The following is an 18,280-nucleotide window of genomic DNA, read 5'->3' on the forward strand; positions in this document are numbered from 1 at the left end:
CTTGCATGGGAATTGTCACAATGCAGCCTTTTTAAAGTGTTGCCACTTTGCAGAGACACCTGACTGTTTTTACCATGTTGAACAAAGCAAACTTCTTGATCAACATAGAAGTAACCTGAAGGGTTTGTTTGGATTTTTTTTGTGTGTGTGTCTTAGTGTCTTATATGCTTGTTGAAACAAAGGATGACCTGACCGCATCTGATTCTAGAAAACAGGGGAACTCACTGTTTCAAATTCACTTAATGATGAAAGGTTACATTTTAAAGATGCTGGATAATTACAGTTCATTCTGTGTCCATCTAACTTAAGCTGCTGGTGTTAAGCATCTTTCCTAGGGAAAAAAAAAAAAGACGTTGATTTTCCTGAATCCACATAGGTGCAGTTAACCTCGATGGCATTGCCTGGTTTGCACTGGCTGCTTGATGAGAGGTGTTAATTACCTTAGCTGGCTCTGGTCAGAAAAATGACTCGGTAGATTTAAACTGAGATTCTTTGCTTTGCTCTTATTCTACTTCTCCCCTTTTTGCTTTGCAAATGGAAAAGCTTTCTAGCCGCCAGTTTGCAAATTCACCTTGGGATCTCTAAGTCAGGCTCTGTTCTCTCCTGCTTTATTTATAATCAATAGTAACTGTGACTCAGCTCTGGTAGTCATGGTGCAGTTGAAGACAGATAATGGGGTTGCCATTTTTAGTTTTCTTTCCGTCACCCTACTTTTTTTTTTTTTTTTTTAACTTTCAAATCATCCTCCTCCACCTTTGTTTGAAAGAATGAAATAGACTTTATTCATACATGCTTGGCTGCTCTTCCTCTCTAGTAACATGGGAGGAAACAGTCTGCTGTTCAAATTATCTCATCCCAGATGGCTGCGCAGCCGGAGTGTGGAGAGACTTAAAAGGTAAACCCAGCAGATGGTGAACTTCTGCAACACAAAGTAATGTGCCTGCTAAATCAAAAGTTTAAAATATTTGAAATTGTTTGTTTTAAAGTAGTCGACTTTTGCAAATGGGTCATCTGTGAAGTACACTGGTGGTTTTTAAGCACTGTCCAAATAAACTTGAGCTTTGTACTTGTATCATGGGCTAGCTAATCTACCAAAGAACATGACAAGCAAGTAGCCAGCTTTGCACAAGTTTAGTCCTGACCTTCTCCTGGTAACGTTTCAGAAGAGAGACCAGTATATGGAGATCTAATCTGCATCAGCCTTGGTTGGGATTTGAATGCTGGTGGTACTTCTGGTACAATATGTGTATACTGACTTAAATTAGATGTGAACTCGTGGCTCTTCTTGAAGGGTGCGAAACCTAAACACACTTAGGCTTTTGGAATGCAGCAGTTTTTATACCAGAATGTTGGTACTATTACAAATACGGTATACATGGGGTTTAACTTAGTGGTGCTTAGTATGCTGGCTGTCTCCTGTGCTGTTTTTCATTCTGGTGGCAGAAAAGGCTAAAATTCTGCACTCGTGATGGTGAATGCTTTTCTCATGCAGCCTTGGCAAGCTGTTGGCTGAAACCTGAAGTATTCTGATACTTCTTGAGAAGAAATGATTCACATTTGTAGTGGAGTACACGTCACTATCGATTGGTAATAATTCTTAACCTAAAATAGCGCATATGCAAGACAACTTACCTATGTCATCTTTCTAGCAAGGTGACCTCTAATTGAAAGGTTTTTCCATTTTTAGCTAGTCCACAGTTTCCAGTTATTTCTGTTAGCGCTGTTTGTTATGATAGATATGTAACACCTAGTTTTATAATGTTCCTTCTGTTTAAGATTAAAATTCCTGATCAGGAGTGCTCTTCAAGTCTTGAAAAGCCCCCAAACCCAAACTGGTATAGGCTTATTGACAAACAATACTAAGCTCACTATCATCTTGATCTCCTTTGATGCTCAACCAGCAAACCTTTTGTGACAAGATATACGTCCTTATGATGTACACACTTGGGTCTTACCCTTATGATTGTTTTTGAGTCAGAGCATGAGACAGGGAAGAAGAGTGATGCTATTTTGTCTGGGATACTGAAAACTTTAAAAGTGTGTGTTTTACATGAGAAGAAACCCCAAAAAATTTTTTGCTGTCAATTACCTGCTATATTAACATTGCCTTAAGTAAAACACTGCATCAGGATACATTTGCAATGCAACAGGAAAGAAAAGTCTTCTTAGGTTTAAGTTGACCATCCTGCATTAAAGCAGTCTCAGTTAACCACACGAGACTAAAATAGGGAGGTAGGCAGGCAGGCCAGCCTGGCTTAGCAGCTCCAGTTCAAGTTTGAGGGAACCTCAGACTGAACATGTTAGCTGCTCATGTCAGCAGTTCTCTTGTATTGACAGCAGAGGATAAGAAAATTTTGGATTTCTTTTTCTGTCCCCTGGGATTTGTCTTTCCTAGTTCTCGCAGAGTTGACTTATTCGTGTAAATGCAGTTTCTTTGGGAAATTGTTTATTTCTACGAGTTTTTATTCTGTGTTCTCAGAAATGCCTCAGCTTTTGCTGTTCAGTACTTCCCACTTACCTGTGTCCCTTGGTCTTAAAACTCTTCCACTGTCCCACCAATCCCCTTCTGAAACAATCACACCCATTGTGGCCCTGCAGTTCTGCACTGCAGGAAGCCCATAAGGGAAAATGATAAAATACTAATTTCCCAGCAGAGGTTTCTTCCCATCTGCTGTCAGGAAGCTGGTTGGTGTCTTCCACTGTTGCTGAAACATACATTACCCTAGAATTATTATTATTTTAATTATTTTAACAGTTTGAATGCAGTGCCCTTTAACACTCTTATGTGCACTAGGACAGCTAATGCAGTATTTTATGGGTCTTGACTGTGTTACAATTTATAACCTGGTTGCTGGTCAGTTTTGCTGGGAGATGTTCCTAGATCTTGTTCAGGAGAAGGTATATGCATTTCTGTTTTGTCTACTGGTATAGCCAAAGCATGATACCTATCCCAAGCAGTCCCTGCCTCACAAATAACTTGCAGTCATTTACCTAGTGTTTCCATCACTGTTCTCCAAGTACTTTATACCGTGCATAAGAGGGAGCTTGATTAGAGCAGAACACAGTGTTCTTAAGCAAGGGTAGGTCATTGATTTTTATATAATGGCATTATGGTTTGAGGCTGTATAAAAACTTGATGGAAAATAACAATGTTTTGTTTGCTTTTTTGACTGATTGTAATTGCAGTTCAGTGAGACCTCCAGCAATGTAGTTAGTATTCAAATTATTCTGTTCACTGCACATGGTGTCAACATGTAATTGTGGTGGGGGCAGGCTAATGAAAGAGTTAGAGGTAAATCCAGCCCACGCTCCTCGCTGAGAAGGTACTCTGCTGCCTCCAGTCAGATATCTGTCAATGACTTGCATTAACATCACTGCAGTCTGTTTTGGCTGAGTGAGAAGGGGTAATGCAGAACCCCTTAAAATGATGCAGTGTCATGTTAATAAGCAGTCCCCCTGTTTTGCCTTCACATATCCTGAAGTAGGTGAGTCAGTAAGTTTTCTTTACTGATTAAAAATGGAGATTTTGGCAACATGATTATCCTTAATACTGACTTACAGGAAAAATCATCATCTCAGATGGAAATACTTTTGTTGGCTATGCTGGTATATTCCTGTTTCAGCAAATGCAAAAGAAATGCAATGCTGCTCAAAACTGCAGTCAATAGCAGCTCCCCGGAATTCCTTGTTTAAAGCACATTAAGTAGAGTTCATCAAGAGTGCATGTTCTTGTACTTGTCCCAGTGTGGTTGTTTTGCATGTTCATAGCAGAATTTCCATAATTACAGGAGAGAAGGGAAGAGGTTGTAAGGCTTTCTGTTCCTTTGGAAAGACTGTGTGTGCACGAAATGCCCTCAAGAAGATGGGGTAGATAAATGCTATGCAATTTGGGAGGTTCATCTGTCTGCAGAGCAACCCTCCAATATGTCAAAAAAAGGGGAAAAGCACACCAGCTTCTACAGTTCACCATACATGCAAACAATCAGTATGTCAATGCTGATAGCACAGAGCAAGCAAGCTGGGCTTCATCCCATGGCCCCAGCATATGAGGAACAGCTGTTTTCTCTTGTGTTCCTGAAGAAGAAGGACAGTTAAAAAATTCTGCTCTCGTTTTTTTCAGCCTCTCTCTGCTTTGAGGTGACCTCCAAAGTCAACTCAAGCCATTCTGTTACACTTCTGCTTTTATCTTGCTGCTGACAAGTGACACTGTGCCATCCTGTGTCTGGTAGGAAAAAGTCTTCTTCTCATCTAAAATATCTTTAGAATAGGCAAGGTTGGCAGGAGTATAAAGAAAAACAAAGATTGTGACAATAAAATTTTAATTTAAGATAACTTATGAGTCATATTGCTGATTCTCCTCCATTTAGGAGCACAGACTATTGTACTCCTCTGGACTGACTGAATACTGTGAAAGAACTTCTAGAAATTCTTCAAGTGGACAAAGACCTGCTCTACATCCTTTCACCACTTGTTCCTGCAAAGGCAAAGAGACACAATCACAGATCCCACGTATTACCAAAGCTCTTTTTTGCTGATACTGATGCATTCTGTGGCAGGGAAATATGCTAGTGGAGGCAAAGACTCCAGGAGTCAGAGGTTCAAAATCTATGCCTAAACTCACGCTAGATCAATATCCAACTCAACGGGAAAGATACCATGGATGTGCTGTAGGTGTCTTACTGTATTATCTGGCTTGACAGGAAGCCTGGAACAAGTCTTGTTCCACAGCTTTACACGTGTGGCAAAACCAAAAGCCCAAGATGCATACCAAGGACTGCCCTCAAGATCTTACCTGTCCACAGTAAGTCAAGCGGACAAACCACTCTCGGGACCGCCGGTGCCGATACAGTTCCAGGGTCAGATCTGCAGAATACGGGGGCCACTTCCGATTAAAGGTGCCCAGTGCCACCAGGAGAGGCAGAAGGGTAGCATCATGCGAAGCATAGAGAATGAGCTTTCTGATAAAAAGGAAGGTAAAAAAAAAGAACAAACACAAAACCAGACTTAAAATGTTACCTGTTGTTCCTTCATGGGTAGCCAGTAGCACTCATGTTTTTTCTAGAAGATGAGCACTCATTCTCTTTACCCTGTACATTCAACATCTTCCTGAACCAGCTTTTCACATTGACAGCAAGTCACAATTTATAATTACTAGAGGAAGAGAGCTGTCCTGTACCTGGCCTTTTTAGCTGGAGATAAGGGATCTACTGCTTCTGTAATGTTCTTCTGTAAGGTATGGAACAGGAGACCAACACTCATTTGAAGAGTTTCTCTACAAAAGAAACATAAATAAATCTATTTTTTTAACCTTCAAATTAAGTAATTTCAGACAAACACCCGGGAACTTGCTTTCCTCTTACAAATTGGTAACAGGTATTGAGTGTACCCAGGACCTATCAAATGCAGTCCCCATGATTATTTTTTTATTTCAGTAGTTGCATAGTCACCACAGAGATTCCAATGGGATTGCAGACTGGGAGGGGAGAGCTGTTAACAAGCAGTCTCCTGAGGTGTGGTCCACATAAAGGGAAACCTAGAAACTGCTTGATGGTTTCCCTCGTTGTGATTTTTAGATGCATGGTTTTCAATGAGGGAAGATGACTGTAGTTAACTGCTAAACAGCAGCTGAAGTGGTCGGGGTCTTTGGCAGAAAGTGAGTCAGGATTCAAGAAGGTAGTGGCAATATTTAAAAATTTGTATCTTTTCCTGTATTGAACAAAGAAATCTTTAGACAGCTTGTGGTGTGAAGAAGTTCCCTCTACCTCATGAATACATCAGTGGAAGTGGAGGAGATGGGTTTGTTAGTTCTCCTGGGTGTTGTGGGAGAAATCAGTCTTCCAGTATCCGAGATCTCAGAAAAGGCCGAGGGCAACTGCTCGTATAGAAAACCCAGTCCTGTACCACCACCTGAGAAGATGTGGTGAATATGGCAGCCACAAATGAATCTGAAAGGAAAACTACCTGCTAGGCTTGCAACTCAGGCCACCTTTACAGTGTGGAGGAGGTAATTAACAGCATGTAGCAGCAGATTCTTTTGCAAGTAGATACATGTGTGCAGGGCCTGGCATCACCTTTTCCGCTAGCATCAACACTTCTCAGCCCAGCTATGCAGGTGCCATCCCTGGGATAAACTTCCCTGATTTGGCATTCAGACTGGAGTTGTGTGCCTGCAAGGGCAGCCTCAGTGCACAGGCTGGAAGTATCTCCTACCTTCTGCATTTGCACGGGTTCACTTAACCATGGCATTTGAGACACTCACTGCCTACCTTCATGGCTTACTACTGTTCCTCAGAAACTACTCTCTCCAAGATTTTTAGCAAACCAGATGTAATTTCACATCTCCACATCTTGGCCTCCTCATTCTGGACTCCTTAGTCCTATCTGATGTTCCTGACTCAAGGCACCAAAGTTTGTATTTAGGCAGCTGAGACACAAACGTTATGAGAGGGCAGTAGCCTCTGGGGGGAGGAATGCAGCAGATCAGAAAGGACTTCTACCTGTCTCTGTAAGCTGGCATAGCTCATCTGCCCTAAGACAACCCCCAAGACTGGAGGCAAGGATGCAGGCAATCACCTTGTACCATCTTCCAGAAGGCCAAGCAGCATGTCAACACATCGACGCTCAACCGTCTCCTGAAAGCTCTTCAGCACAGGGCAGCTTGGCAAACTGTGTGCCTGGAAGGAGAAAACATAACCTAACAACAGGGCTTGCCCCTTTTTGAACCCAGCCTGGAGCTACATAGATGACTGCCCACAGAAAACAGCTGTTCATGTCACAGCATCAGTACCACAATATTCATCTGAGGAGTTCTAGGATAGTTTTAAACACAAATACTTGCTTTCTCTGTGTAGCAAAATGGTGGACTCTTATTTTTGAGGATACATTTCTGTGTCAAGAACGTATACCAACTTGAGCTATTCAAGTGACAGCTAGACCAATTACCATTAGCTCCAGCAAAACAGAGGTGATATTAAAGGGGGTACAAGTATGCTCAGCTCCCTTCCAGTAGCAGAAGCAACCTGTCTCATGCAGAGTATGCTGGAAGCAGGATTAAGATGACTGTTAGGTGCTAAATGCCAGAAAAGGAAAAACACTTTGTAATGGGGTAAGGATCAACTGCTCTCTTGGCTCTATTTCACTACACTTGAAAGAGACACTGGATTTCAAGATAAGAAATAAATACTGGAGGTGGGTCTTCATCCATCCTACAGCAAGGCTGACTCCACATCTCACTTTTTAAATAGGCCATGCTAATTCTATAAACATTCTGGATTGCACAGAAAGGTACTGTAGTAGCACTGGTATTGGTGGGTGCTGGCACTCTGGTTTCTTCCATGTATGTGATAAAGTAATGTTTCTTTCCGTGACAGTGCAACAGATGCACCTCGGCTCACCTGCTCAGCAAGAATGTTATCAAGAAAGAGAAAAAAATCCACGGACTGATCACCATCAATACCCATCTTCTCCTTAATTAATTTCAAGTCATCAGAGGCATCTTGCTGTTGCAGAGCATTCTTCATTTTCAGCCTGTCCAGGAATTAAGAAAACAAAAACTTCTCAGTTTTTCAGATTTTCCTACTTTTTTCTTTTCTTTTCTTTTCTTTCTGTCACCCCAGCCCAGCAGATCTTTCTCATGTCACTGAAAGGTAGAAGAGATAGGATAGAGATACCCCTTGTAAAATACTGAGGGATTCTTGATGGTGTGAGTCTCAGTCACAGTGTGGACACTGTGTCCAGATGTGAAGGACCAGAGTTGGCTATTTGCTCTCACAGAGGTAGGGGAAAAAATTACTAAGGTGAGATGTGAACATCTCAGAAGTGGTTCTCATAAGCAAGGGCTGTGTAGTAGTTAACAGATCTGGTCATACTGGAACACAAGTCTATGTCTTCAGGGAGCAGCCTTTAGCTGCCTCATCAAAGGAGAAGGGGTAGAAGCTTTCACAGAATCACACAGAATCACAGAATCCTAGGGGTTGGAAGGGACCTCGAAAGATCATCTAGTCCAACCCCCCCTGCCAGAACTGATTGCTGTATGGTGTGGGAAAATGGAGATACTTAAGATACTTCTAGCATAAATTCAGCTCCTGCTTTGTTAGAAGCCCTTTTCCTCTTTACACTGTAAAGATTTTTGAAAAGTTTAGCTGAGAATATCCATGCTGGCCACGTACTTCAAGCAAAATATGTTAGATAGGTTTGATCTGTTGGGGAGGAGATGGGAAAGTTTGCCTTTTATGTTTTTTAGGAACAGCTCTAGTTTCTATTTGAAATAAAATGTGCTAGAAGTTCTGGCCTAGAGGTGTAGGCATATAGGTAGCCTGTAAACTGAGGCAGCACTTGGTACTACATCTTAAAAAAATCCACCTTGATGCAGTGACAAAATGTGAGCAGTTGTTGAACTAAGGGGAGCAGAAGAACTTGGCAGTTTACTCCCCTTTTGAACAGTTGCTGTTACAAGAGGAGGCTGAATGTGGGCCATCACTTCACCACTGTCAAGAACAACCCTTTGCCTGCAGAGTCAAGCATTATATACACTGTAATACATTTCCTTCTCCTGTTCTGTTTCCAACCCATGCCCAGCCTGGCCCAAGTATTTTGAGTAGTTGACTCTGCAAACGTGTTCATTCTATGTGGGATGTTCCTTATTTTACTTCATTAGTATTTGTTAAATGTCAAGGCTGAATGTATTTTAATTTCTTTAAGGTGTAAACGTGACAGGAATGTTATAATAACCCCCCGACCAGAAATTCAATATAAAAAGGAGGCCCAGTATGTTCGCACTTGAATAGTGTGTTAAGGGATGTAGATTGCCCTACAGCAATGCCATGGAATAGCTGTAGAGTAGCTAGTAATGAGTGTATGCTAGTCACAGACTAAATTAAATCGGTCTTTCAAGAAAAAGTCTCTTTTTTTATTCCTGGTGCCACTGTTTGGTATATTTGACTCTGCTCACCCAGTATTTTATACAACTAGCTAACCATTCCCTAAGACCAGTAAGTGGCAGGGGAAGAAATTGGGAAATGGGAAGAAAACATGCTGTTTTAAATTACTACTGTTGAAATAGCAGTGAAATCATATGGGGAGGTTTGCCTGGTAATTACCTGGTCAAGTATTTCAGGCGCTGACAGCTGACGTAATTGGGGTAGAGGATTTCAGAGCTTGCTTCATCAGTGACAATGACAACAGGCCCTATGGAACGAAAAGGAAGCTTCTGTGATCACTAGTGCATCTGTGTGTCTTTAGATTGCTTTAACCACTCCCAGTCTTTGTACTCAAGTCCATCGCTGTCAAGTGGCAATTTCCCCTGACAACACCAGCCACTGTCCTTGTTTCTGTGCACCCAGCACTTAATTCCACAAGGATATCTGCTGTTCACCTTGTAAAGCTTTCAGTTGTGTGTTAATTTTTTCTAGTGTTTGTATATGACAAAAACTAGTTCATGGTCATGAGGTGTAAGGAGCAAGTCACTTTTGCTATTAGATCCTGGAACTGAATAAAGAGGGAGCACAGGCAAGATTTTCAAAGCCAAGAATATTTCTAGGATACAGAAGTAGTTGTCAACTGCAGGATACAGCTGAAAGTTGCTCCAGATACTGAACTTGTGAAGGATCTTGGTATGCATCTGACAGACACTTGGGTTTCTCTGAGAAACTTCTTCCAAACGTGCACCTTGTGAACGTTGGGTCTGGAACTTTTTGCCCTTGATTCTCAAGCAGGTTAATGCTAACCTCCTCAGTAGCTCTGAAACTTGAGCATTCATGGCAACAGATCCAAGCTGAGAATTAGTAGAAAACTACACAAAGAGATGGAGCAAGTGACAAATTGATAAAGAACATACAGAACCAGGAGAGTATGGGTGAGAAGGCCAGGCATGAAGAACCAGGGAAGCAGTGACAACCATGAGCCAGGGAGCACTGAGGGGTAAGCAAAGGAGTGTGCATCTAGGGGAGACTGGGAAAGGAAAGCCACTGGTCAGAAGTGTCACCAACCTTCTTTCTGCTGTTGGAACAGCCCAGCTAGAAGGCACCGTGTTGACTCCAGATTCCGGAAAATATTAGTGGAACGGATGCTGAAAGAGAGAAAAGAGATTGTGAGGTAGTACTTTTTCCTTCACGCTGATGCTGTTGCAGCTGGGGAGGACTTGCTAGAAGTGAGGGTTCTGTTTTAATTGTAGCTTTGGAATCCTGAGATGGGATTCATCTTGCCTTACTATACCTATCTTAAAAAACAAACACCTATATGTGAACTGCCATTTAACTTCCCCTGAAAGACAGCAGAGGTAGGTGAAAAATTGGTGCTTCTCTGCTGTGATTTTTATCTCATACTAAATTAGACACTCCCAGCATTACTGATGTGAGCAGCGGGAGTGCACTTTGTCTTGCTGAACTTTAGCTATGTAATTTACAGGGAGTTAAACTGTGGTCCAGAAAGACCTGTATCTCTTCACTCACCATAAAGCACATACTACCACTGTCAATGGCTAAAGGCAGGGTGAGATTATGCTGTCCTTAGCATCCCTTTTGGGACTGCCAAGAACTAGCATGCTTTGTGTCATAAATGAGTTCTTGTACTGAGCTCTGCAGCCTGAGCAAAAATTAAGACCAGTGGCCAGCTAGTCTGCTATATGATGGAGCAGGTATGCTGGACTGAAAGTTCCCCTAGATCCTAAAGTTCCCCAGGGCTACTTGTTAGGGGGGAGGAAGCAAGAGAAGATTCTGAAGGGAAATGAGAGACTCACAAGACCTCAGCAGGCTTAAATACTGGGGAGAGAAAGTTGATTTCTTCCACATAGCGTCTCCTCAGCCTTTCCCCCAGGGCAAACATCTGTCGCATCCCTACTGTTGTCAGCTGTCCTGCAATTACACCACCCTAAGTGCAAAGAGAAGGAAGGGTCTCTACTGTACGATAGAAGTAAGCAAGCCTACAGCAAGACACACTGAGAGACAGCCTCACCCTGAATGTAGTCTTTTTGTATTCCTTGTCATCAGGTGAAGGGGGTTGAGGCCCTCCATTTAGGTCAGTCACCATGTAATCAAACTTAGTCCAAGCAGGGACATCTAAAAGAGTGGGATGCCATTCCACCTGTTTCAAAACAAACAAATGGTGCTTCAATGGGAAAGGAGGACTTTCAGGAGCATTAAGCAAGTGCTGGGGCTGTTACTGTGTGCTGACATGCCAATAAGACAACACAGATCCAACTGATCTCTTCATGCAGCACATGCAGCAGTGACAGCAGTGCTGCATCCTGGACTTGCTGATCTGCTGTGTATCATGCACAGACAGATGCATTCCTTTCCCCCCCGGAGAACCTGTAGGAAGTCGCTGTTGCTGCTGTTTGTTACGCACTGCAAAGCCTCATTAGCAAACTACCAGAGCTAATAGCTGCCGGCCCCAGGGGCTGCCACGGTGGGGGCGATGGATCAACCGCAATGACACGGAGGCAAGTTAGGGCATATTCGGCGAGTGTCTGCTGTAAGGTGCAGCGCTGTGGAAAGAGCTCAGCGCTGGGCCACAAGCAGCGAAGCCCCCGGGAGCAGCAATGACCGGTGCTGCAGCACCCTGGGATGCCCATCCCTGCGTCTCTCCTCCGAGGGCTCCCAGCAGAAGCAGCGGCAGCAGAGTTCATGTTTCCCCGCTGCCATCACCCGTCCCGCTACCGTGCGGTGGGACCACGCTATTGCTACTCTACTTGAACTTCCAAGTTCCCGTGTTTACCCCAAACTTATTCTCGGTAGTGCCTTGGGAAGGGAAAACAAAAACCAAACACATTTACGAGCTGACGGAAGCGAGGCAGCAACCAACCCTGCCGCAGCCTCGGCACTCCGCCCCGCCTCGTCCCGTCCCGCACGGTCCTCACCGGCTCTGCCACCGGGAGGGGCCGCAGCGGGGTGCGTGCCCCGTGCCGGTAGACAACCTGCACCAGCTTCAGCTCCAGGTCCCGCCGCTCCCCGCTGCCCCGGACGCCGTCGTATTGGGCGGCGGCCGACGCTCCCCTCCGCCACTGCGCCCACAGGGCCAGTCCGCCCAGGAGGCCCAGACGGGTGCCCCAGCCCATCGCGGCGCCACTGTCACTGCCGGCACACGGCGGCACCGCCGTGCCAGTCCGAGGTGCAGGGGCCCACGGGAAACGAAGTCCCCTCGCCGCTTCCCAGGAGCAGCGCTGGCGGGAAGGCGGACTACAGCTCCCAGCGGGCGCCGCGCCGCGCCGTGGGGCGGGCTTGCCGGGGAAGCCGGCTTGAGGGGCTGGGTGCGCCCCGACGGGAGGCCCCGGGACAGGTGGAGCCCGCGGTGCCTCTGCCCCAGGGCTGCCCCGCAGCGGCCGCCACCGGCAGCTCCCCCGGGAGGTGGGTGAGAGCGCGGAGCTGCGCTGCCGCCCTGCGGCCTGGATGCCGCCTGTTGTATCTTTTAAATTTATTTTCTGTGGGGAAGCGGCTCGACGACTGCGTGCACGGATTCCCGAGAGGGAGGAGTCCTTATGGGCTTCTGTGTTTCCCTCACGGGTTTTCCCACCGACGCACACTTGGCTCCCGGAGCGGGGCGTTTAGGTGGGAGAGCCGGCGGTTACCGAGACGTTGAATTTGGTACCGAGGGAAGAGCTTGTGAGGAGGGAGAGAGCCCCAGAGTCCCTCCCCTCTTGGTTCTTTATCGTCCCTCCGGTTCACAGCCTCTCAGCACGGCACCGGGTGTGGAGGGAAAGTTTTGGGGAGAGGAGGGAGGATGGTGTATTCAGCCCAAATCTCATAGAGGTCCTGTCACCTGTACGCAGCACTTTGGTCTCTAATCGGCCCGTGGGGTGGTATCACGAGCAGTGGGAGAAACTTCCCGGTTCTCTCCACTTCCATATAGCTGAGGAAGGGAAGAGCACTTTACCCCTATAGTTTGTTCCTTTCCCTGCCAGTACTGGCTCACCCCTCAACCTCACTAACGCAGGTTTGCAATGTGTTGATAAATGTAGCGACAGCATTTTTATTTTTTTTTTACATTCTATTTTAAATGAGGACTTTTTCCGTTGTGAGTTTATTAAACAAGATCTGATTCAGTTTGCATGGCCGGATGCACAACGCTGTGAGGGGAGCAGTGGGCCTTGGCTTGCCCGGCCTCTCCTTCCCACCACAGCTTTGGGAGCTGCCAAAACGCTGCCATGACCAGGGCTGGAGATGAGCTGCAGCACTGAGGTGGGTGAAGGCACGGCCCAGGCTGGGGGAGGTTCATCCTTGTTTGTGACACTGAAGCTGCCTCTTGGCATCCCCCAGCAGCACTGTGTGAAGCTGTCCTGGGGGAATGTGAACCCAGTCCCTGGAGGTGTACGCTCCACTCCTCACTTCTCCAGACCTTGCTTCTCTGCTGTCCTTGTGAGATTCCACCTGGAGTACTGTGTCCAGACCTGGAGCCAACATAAGAAGAACTTGGAGCTGTTGGAGTGAGTCCAGAGGAGGGCTACAGAGATGATCAGAGGGCTGGAGCACCTTTCCTATGAAGGCAGGCTGAGAGAGTTGGGGCTGTTGAGCCTGGAGAAGAGGAGATGCTGGGGAGACCTTGTAGCAGCCTTCCAGTACCTGAAGGGGCCTACAGGAAAGCGGAGAGCTGGGGAAGGGCTTATTAAAAGGAGATGTAGTGATAGGACAAAGGGTAATAACTTTAAACTGGAAGGGGTAGATTCAGATTAGACATTAGGAAAAAATGCTTTACTGTGAGGATGGTGAGACACTGGAACAGGTTTCTCAGGGAAGTTGTGGATGCCCCCTACCTAGAAGAGTTCCATACCAGGCTGGATGGGGCCTTGAGCAACATGGTCTAGTGGGAAGTGTCTCTGCCTATGCAAAGGGGATTGGAACTAGATGATCTTTAAGATCCCTTGCAACCCAAACCAATCTATGATTCCATGATCTTTTCCTGGGGGCGATGTACAGGACCAGTGAGTATATAAAAATTATCTCTTTACCAGTGGTATTTAGCATTTTTCTGCATAGTAGCCATTAAGTTTGATGTATGTGAAAGCTAGAGAGCTGTGTGTTCTTAAGCCTATCTTGGACATTATAAAGCAATTGACTGGTTCTTGTCTCCTTGGTTCTTATGAACCTTCTTCAAGGTTTGGTGGTGATGTCACTCTTGCATAAACAGTTCTGTCACGGTTTAACACTGGCCCGGCAATTAAACCGAGTAACAGACGCTCTCTATTACTCTCTCTCTCTCTCCTTGATAGAGAAAGGAGAGAGAATAAGGGAGAGAGACTTATGGGTTGGAAACTAAACTACACAACTTTAATAAAACAGTAGTGATAAATAGGTAAAATTACTAAATATATACAAATATACAGGAAAATGGAAACCACATTCCTCCCCCCTCTCCCCCAATAACTCTCACGTCACCACCGAGGCTGTAGGGCAGCCCTGGGAAAGTCCAGGCTGGACTCCTGGAGTCGGCAGCAGTCGGGAACCGGAGGCAGGAACACACAGATATGGGCTGGCACGGATCAGGACCACAGGCAGATGAACAGACAGGATCCTTCCAGGATGCCGGGTGAAGGAAGGGAAGCAGGAAAAGATCTGGCTCGGCCCACGTGATGCCTCAAATTTATACTGAGTGTGACGTATATGGGATGGAATACTCTGTTTGGTCAATTCTGGCATCTATCTTGTCCGTTCCTCCCTAAAGGAGGGTTCAGGTGGGACCTCTTTACTCCTTCTGGAGGGTAAAATGTTTTCCTTAGAGCTGATAAGAGTCCTTGGCTCTGCATACCAGTCTCTAGCAGTAACTATAAACATCAAGTGTTATCAGTCCTAAAAGCACACACACTGTATGAGAAACTTGCTGTTAATTTCAGCAAATGCAACTACTTACAAGGGACTTAGCTAAAAGCAAAAGTACAGAAACAGAAAACCACCTTTATCCTGGCCCAAACCAGGACAAGTTCTTTTATCAGGGAATAAGCAGTTTACTAATTCCTTTGACCACATAGCTTGATTTACATTTATTAGGGATTGCTGTGTTCCCTCTTGCCTGGCTTCCTTCTTCCTAATATATATTTTATGCACCAGTACTCATTTTCTTGTAGGTTTGGGTCTCTCCTGGTTACACTTGTCCTCTATGTCTCACCTTCATTTCTCTTTACAGTTTCCTGCTGCTTTTCCTTTGGTCCCTTGCCAAAGGCACACCCTGGGTGACACAGGGGCCAAAGCTTGTTAGAAAGCCATACAGCCATGTCAGTGTTACAGACGTGTAACACTAGGGATGACACCAAAATTGCTGGCCTGGCACTGGTAGTCCCCTGCACCTTCAGAGACCCTTTGCCTGGCCCCACTGAATTCAAAAGCCCAGCACCCAAGGAAATGCTGACAGCCTGTAGGCTGCCTGTGCTGTCTGGGGCCAGTTGGGGCAGTGAGGATGAGAGGACACCATGTCTCGATCCCCAGCATACCTTCCTTTCTCATCTACCTCTTCCTGGTTCCCAGCTGTCCCACTTTCCATTTTTTCTGCTGCAGGCAATTAAGAAAATTCTGTAAAGAAAGAAGATAATTTCCCATGAGGTCACCCTGAAAGTAAGAGGAGCTCTGTGTGAATATACGTGGCATGGGTGCCAAGCTGATAGCTGGCTTGGAAACCAAATCCTTTGAATGTCAGTTCTGAGGGTGCTTTTATCTGTCTCTAGGAGTGGTACCCAGCACTGCTTCAAGCAAAGCTCACAGGACCTCTGGCATGAGGAGTGGTGGCAGGAGGCACCAGAGGAGTCACAGGCAGCTGCTGCATGCAAGAAACCGGGAAAGGATGAAGAGGCAGTAGGAGGGAGAGGATGATGACTTGAAAAAAGGCCAGAGGCAGGAGCTGCAGCAGGTGGTAAGATTTTGGCACAGCCACCAGGATGTGCAGGTGGAGGGATTTGGTGATCTCCTTGTGTCTCTCACAGCAGTGTTGTTCTGTTACCTCAGTTTTTTAAGCTTACAGCATGTTATACACAGAGACACGACCAGAGCAGAAAGAGAAGGAAAAAAATATTTTGGAAGCCAAGAAAATAACAAATGGAGGAATTAAGCCTAAACCTTGGGTTGTTGCAGAGTCAGGGGTGCAAGGATGCTGAGGAGAAGAGGGAACAGGAAAATGTAGTTTAGGGGATGGATGGAAGGAGAAAGAGATCAAGAGGTGAAGTGACAGAAATGAGCAGAGGTGGAACAAGGAAAGAGGCTTACACTAAATTTATTTGAATTTCCATTCAAATGTTCTCAGTTCCTGTGAAGTTGTGAAGACTGGGACTGCAGGACCCCTCCTGGGGGTACTTGGCTGCTGCCAAACAGTGTTACTGTTGAGATACAGTTTAGAATATATACCATGCCACAGCAGGTGCATGCAATTAGAGCATAGCTCTCCAAAATAGCAGGAGGCTGTCAATTTTTTAGCAAATGGTGTTGCCCTTTTTTTTCCTTTGCCCAACTGTGTAGAAATTTATTCTAAGATGCATCAGAAGAATTTTCAAAGGACTTGTTATTTTTACCCTTCTGTTGCTTTTTGTGGCCAGACAAGGAGCAGAAGGCTATTCCAATGGCCATTATGGGTGAGCTTTGTTTCACTGGGGAAAGTTAATGAACTCTAATGAACAAGCAAAAAAAGGTTTCAGGAAATCTTTGTATCTGAAAGCAGAGTGCAAATTTCCTCCTAACTGGAATTTAACCAATTATAACAATTGTTATCTTTGCAAAGTATCGCAGTTGCCATGATTTACCTTTTTATAGTGTTTCACAAATACATAATTACATATGATAATTTTGCATGCACATCTTCATTTTCTTGAGGAGGAAACTGAGTCAGAGTGAGTTTCATAATTCAACCAAACCATGTAGTCATCGTGCGACTCATACATAGATAAGGTATGTGATCAGCAATCACAATTAGAGTTTTGATCTGTGATATGGTTGAAATTAAATAATGTGTAAGAAAATACCCACCAAAAAGAAACAATTTAGCCTGCTGTGGCCTACTGTTCTATTGTTTCATGGATCAGGCAAATGCCTCCTTCTTAAACAAAGGGCTAGAACTGTTGTTTAAATCAGAGTTTTACTATAAAATATCTGTGTGGTAGAGACACAGATAGCATTTGGACACCACTTAGGTAGGGAGGGTTCTTTTTTTCCCTGAATGGTAGGGGTCAGAAAATAGACATATATTGCCTTGGCTTCTTTGTTTCCTTCCCAAGTGATTTTTACTCAGCAAGGGGAATGGGCTGGAAAGGTTCTCCTGCAGCTGAGTGCAGCACAGGCTGCAGCTGTGCTGGGAGTCCTGGCAGTGATGCTGGCTGCCAGTGGCATTACCAGGCTGGTGTGCCTGCCCACAGTGGGACACACACAGCCCGTGCCAAGCATGACGTCTTCCAGCCCCAGCCTTGTGGGGCACGTGCCTCTTTTGGGGCAGTGTTGTGTACTATGTGGAAGGCATTGATTATGTCCCTGTGGCCAGGTACTTTGCTTGCTGGAGCTGCTTCTGGGTGGGGTGCCTGCTGCTGTGCTCTAGCACTAAGTGTTTTTCTATCCTCCCAGTCCCTTCCTATCCCATTCTCTCAAAACGTTTCCATGACCCACTGTCTAGCTGAGTACAATTAAAGTGCTGCTTTTTGCTTTGGTCTCTTTTAGTGACTATGGCTACAGAAATGATGGGTGTTGTAACTGTCCACTCCTGCAAAATAGGCAAGAACACGTGCAATGCTCACGTTCAAAATCACAGGTTGCTTTACACTGTGGACTTGAAAGGCTTTCGTCATTCCCATCTGTAGAGGTAATGACCATGTCTCTGTGACCTGAAAGGATTGGTGACCACAGTGGCTATTATAAACTACTCAGTCTGGGCACGTAAGCTGTGTTGTGTTCACAAAGAGCAGAAATTTATTTATAAATTGTTTGAGTGCGCTGTATTGGTTCCTGTGGAGCTGTATCACTCTTGTCTACTCCAGTCTGTCTGTCATTGTGAACCTTGTAGCCAGCTGCCTTGTGAGCAAGGCGCCTGGGGAAATGGAAGGAATGTTTCCACTCCTAATTTTTGTGATCCTTTGGGGTGGAATCAGCAAAAATAAACTCCTAAATACCACCACAGACCAAGCCCTCCCTGCTAGGCACTGTTCATGGTACAGATGTACGTATCTTGTCTCCTTTTCTGCATGCTTTCACATCAGCAGTTTACCTTCCAGCAGTGAAATGGTGTGTGTCAACACTTGCAGGTTGTAATTTTATTTCTGAATTCCTGCAGGTTATGTGGAACATTCCTGGAAGTCAGCATCGTGGTGTTTAGGATTGGTATCATG

General features: G+C 45.2%; 1 protein-coding gene across 5 annotated transcripts; it reads right to left on the minus strand.

The window, feature by feature from the left end:
• Positions 1 to 4,302: 4,302 nt before the first annotated feature.
• Positions 4,303 to 12,083, minus strand: ACP6 (acid phosphatase 6, lysophosphatidic). 5 transcript variants are annotated; one of them, XM_030451655.1, is made up of 10 exons: positions 11,855 to 12,082; positions 10,951 to 11,079; positions 10,736 to 10,866; positions 9,987 to 10,066; positions 9,099 to 9,186; positions 7,395 to 7,527; positions 6,574 to 6,674; positions 5,177 to 5,272; positions 4,793 to 4,958; positions 4,303 to 4,474 (listed from the first exon to the last, which is right to left on the minus strand). In XM_030451655.1, the coding sequence occupies exons 1-10, from the start codon at positions 12,050 to 12,052 to the stop codon at positions 4,364 to 4,366; spliced, it is 1,233 nt and encodes a 410-aa protein (XP_030307515.1). In that variant the 5' UTR covers positions 12,053 to 12,082; the 3' UTR covers positions 4,303 to 4,363. The 5 variants fall into 5 exon arrangements, with proteins under 5 accessions (XP_030307515.1, XP_030307539.1, XP_030307533.1 ...); XM_030451679.1 differs by lacking the exon at positions 10,736 to 10,866 and having other exon boundaries at positions 11,855 to 11,941; XM_030451673.1 differs by lacking the exon at positions 11,855 to 12,082 and having other exon boundaries at positions 10,736 to 10,850; positions 10,951 to 11,020.
• Positions 12,084 to 18,280: the final 6,197 nt, after the last annotated feature.

Source organism: Calypte anna, chromosome 1 (assembly GCF_003957555.1).
Source record: "Calypte anna isolate BGI_N300 chromosome 1, bCalAnn1_v1.p, whole genome shotgun sequence".
Taxonomy (NCBI): Eukaryota; Metazoa; Chordata; class Aves; order Apodiformes; family Trochilidae; genus Calypte; species Calypte anna.